At 40.5% G+C, this 2,755-nt stretch overlaps 1 protein-coding gene across 1 annotated transcript in view; it reads left to right on the top strand.

Annotated features, from left to right (window-relative positions):
- Positions 1-2,755, top strand: part of LOC109962991 (melanopsin-A-like) — a 20,043-nt gene that overhangs the window by 10,615 nt on the left and 6,673 nt on the right. Inside the window, exons 2-3 of the mRNA XM_020605215.1 lie at positions 1,509-1,622; positions 2,449-2,597. Of these exons, the coding sequence (XP_020460871.1) occupies positions 1,509-1,622; positions 2,449-2,597 (263 nt within the window). The remainder of the gene's footprint in view (positions 1-1,508; positions 1,623-2,448; positions 2,598-2,755) is intronic.

The following is a 2,755-nucleotide window of genomic DNA, read 5'->3' as shown; positions in this document are numbered from 1 at the left end:
AACAGGGATGTCTCGGTTGACGTTTCTGTGTAGTATGGGGCTAGCCCAACCGAGGTGATAAAATGTATAGGCCTGGTGGGTTCAGGGTCTTTCATCTTACATCTACCTGCGTGCAGGTTGGAGGTGCAAGATACTTGAGCGTGTAATGTTAATTTTTACCTGTGTTCATGGACTAAATCAGCACTGTTTTGAAGTTACTTGGACTGTCTCATCTCTCAGAGTCAGTATGGTAAGAAGAACCATATCCTACATACTGTAGCAAAACCTTCTGTTTATAAAGTGCTTTATAACAGTGACATTGTTTGTGTTCAAACCCCAGACCATTCCATAATTTAACCCCACATACTGACACACAGAAACCTCTCCTAGTAGTTCTGACCATTGGTTTTAAAAAGTGCCCATAGCCCCTCAAACTGTACAACTGCTCTCGCAGCATAAATAACTTTTGTTTATTAGCAGGTAATAAACTGTGAAATGCTTTAAATAAAAGTTGTACTGTGTTAATTTGAACAAGATCCTGTATTTTTTAATAACTTTGATTTAAGAAAAAGTAGGTTGGTGTGTTCAAAATAATCAGCCTTGTATGTATGATATGCAATAACCCTTTTTTGTAAAATAAGTGATTGTATTGAATTATTATAATTGTTCCCCCATACTTCAACACAATAAGTTAAGTACGGTAAAATCAGGGAACAATACAGGGTACGGAGTGTATCGTAATCAAGAACATGTTTAGCTTTATTTATTATTGCAAGGCCTTTGGAAACTTGAGTATTTATGTGTCAGATGTGAGTTTTCCAAGGTAATTTATTATCAATTCCTAAAAATTTTATTTCATCAGAGACATTTTCAATTGGTATCCCATTTATCTCAATCATCTTTTCCATTTTAGTTTTATAATTGCCAAATAATATGGCTTTTGTTTTAATAAAGTTTAAAGAAATTCTACTGGGTTTAGTAATTGTTGGAAATAAGGACATGGAATACAGTCTTTCAATGAATTCATCGGTCAGTTTATGTTTAAATACCATTGCAAACAGTATGTCTGTGCTCTGTGTGCGGTGACTTTTACTTTTTAACTTATTTCATCACCTTATGTGGGTTTCTGTACAGTGTTTATTGTAGTAGCAGGACTTTCACAACTGCATCATGAGATGTTTCCCTGATAACGGTGGTCATACAGTTGTGATTGCCACGAGGAAGAAAACGCACAAAGGGGATTTGATATGAGAAGAAAACCTGCTCCATGTATTCCTTGAAGTTTAATAAACAGACACAAAAACACAATTTCTATCTGTGCACACACGTTCAGATCCGGAGCAGGATTTGGACAAGAGAGAGAAAGTCTCTCCCACCCCTCCTGTACTAGTCCTGTCAGAGTGGGATATGAGAGAAGTGCAGTGATGATAACTGGCCACTTGGACTCCTAGACCACCTGATAGAGACTCAGCATCTCTCGGACCCACTTCTCTCAAGCACATGATCACTTCAATAACCTTTGTGAACAGGCAATGGACTCTAGGCTGCTGATAGCCACACTGGAACCGACCATCCGGGCACCCTGGAACATCAGTTCCATCAGTCCGCACCGGTTCATGGAGCTGTCTCCAGTCGCTACAGCTGTAAGTATCCTGCTCCCACTTCCTATTTGTTTGTTTGGTATTGTTTTTGGCTGCTTAACGCAATACTCCTCGGTGTGACTGGGTAGTTTCTGTGCGCCGCAGCGACGCATAACCACGGTGAGTTCCGATCCAGAGCGCCAACTCGCCACAGCTGGCAACACAGGCGAAGAAACAATCAGGTTCCTGTTTTCATTGTCATCCCTTCATCATTTCAATCGTTCATAACATTTGAGGAATATAGTAGGCTATGTAGGGGTGTGAATAAGCAGGGTGTTAACTCGCTTTGAATGACTGCCTCGCACCAGGCTCACCTGCGCATCAGCACCAGTAAACGCGGTTATCTCTGGTTTCTTCTGCTTGTATAGGAAAATTGCTGTAAAAACTCACATATGCCGGTTGTCAAATGTGTCTTGATTATCACAGGCTTATCGCGGAATCAAACTGTTGAACTAATGTTGCCAAATGCCAGCGCTGGTTATTTCGCACTGTTCCATATAAAAGAATGTATGATTCAGTAGCATGCTTAAAGTATGAACACGGGTTCACAGCACTGTAAATATATTCAAGCTAGTTCAACTTAGAAACTTACATTTGTCACCTGTGCCCCAAAGTTTGGTGACAAACGCAATTAGCTGGAGATGTTTTCCATTTATACTTTTAATTCTATTAAATTCCCGAATATCCGAGGCCTTTTCAGTCCCATTCAAGTTCTACAGTAAGCAGTCATGTTTCCCTCACAAGAATGACCATTACACCTGCAGTGGAATTGGCATTGCTTTTGAATGAAGGGACCATGACCTGATCCCTTGTATTTTCCTGTTGCTAGGGGTCGGTGGTTCCAAGCCACCCATTTCCAACAGTTGACGTCCCAGATCATGCTCATTATATCATAGGTGTTGTTATCCTGGCTGTGGGCATCACAGGCATGGTGGGAAACATCCTGGTCATATATGCTTTCTGCAGGTATCAGTTTGTATTCAGGTTTTTCCTTCAATAAACCACCACTTTTATTATATATGTGATTATACTGTGCATGATAATGGGATGTCTGATTTATTCATAGGCCAATACTTCAGCAGCTCTGTGTGTGTGTGTGTGTGTGTGTGTGTATGTGTGTGTGTGTGTGTGTGCGC

This window comes from Monopterus albus, unplaced genomic scaffold (genome assembly GCF_001952655.1).
Source record: "Monopterus albus unplaced genomic scaffold, M_albus_1.0 scaffold69.1, whole genome shotgun sequence".
Lineage (NCBI taxonomy): Eukaryota > Metazoa > Chordata > Actinopteri > Synbranchiformes > Synbranchidae > Monopterus > Monopterus albus.
This window is presented reverse-complemented; position numbering and strand designations above follow the sequence as displayed.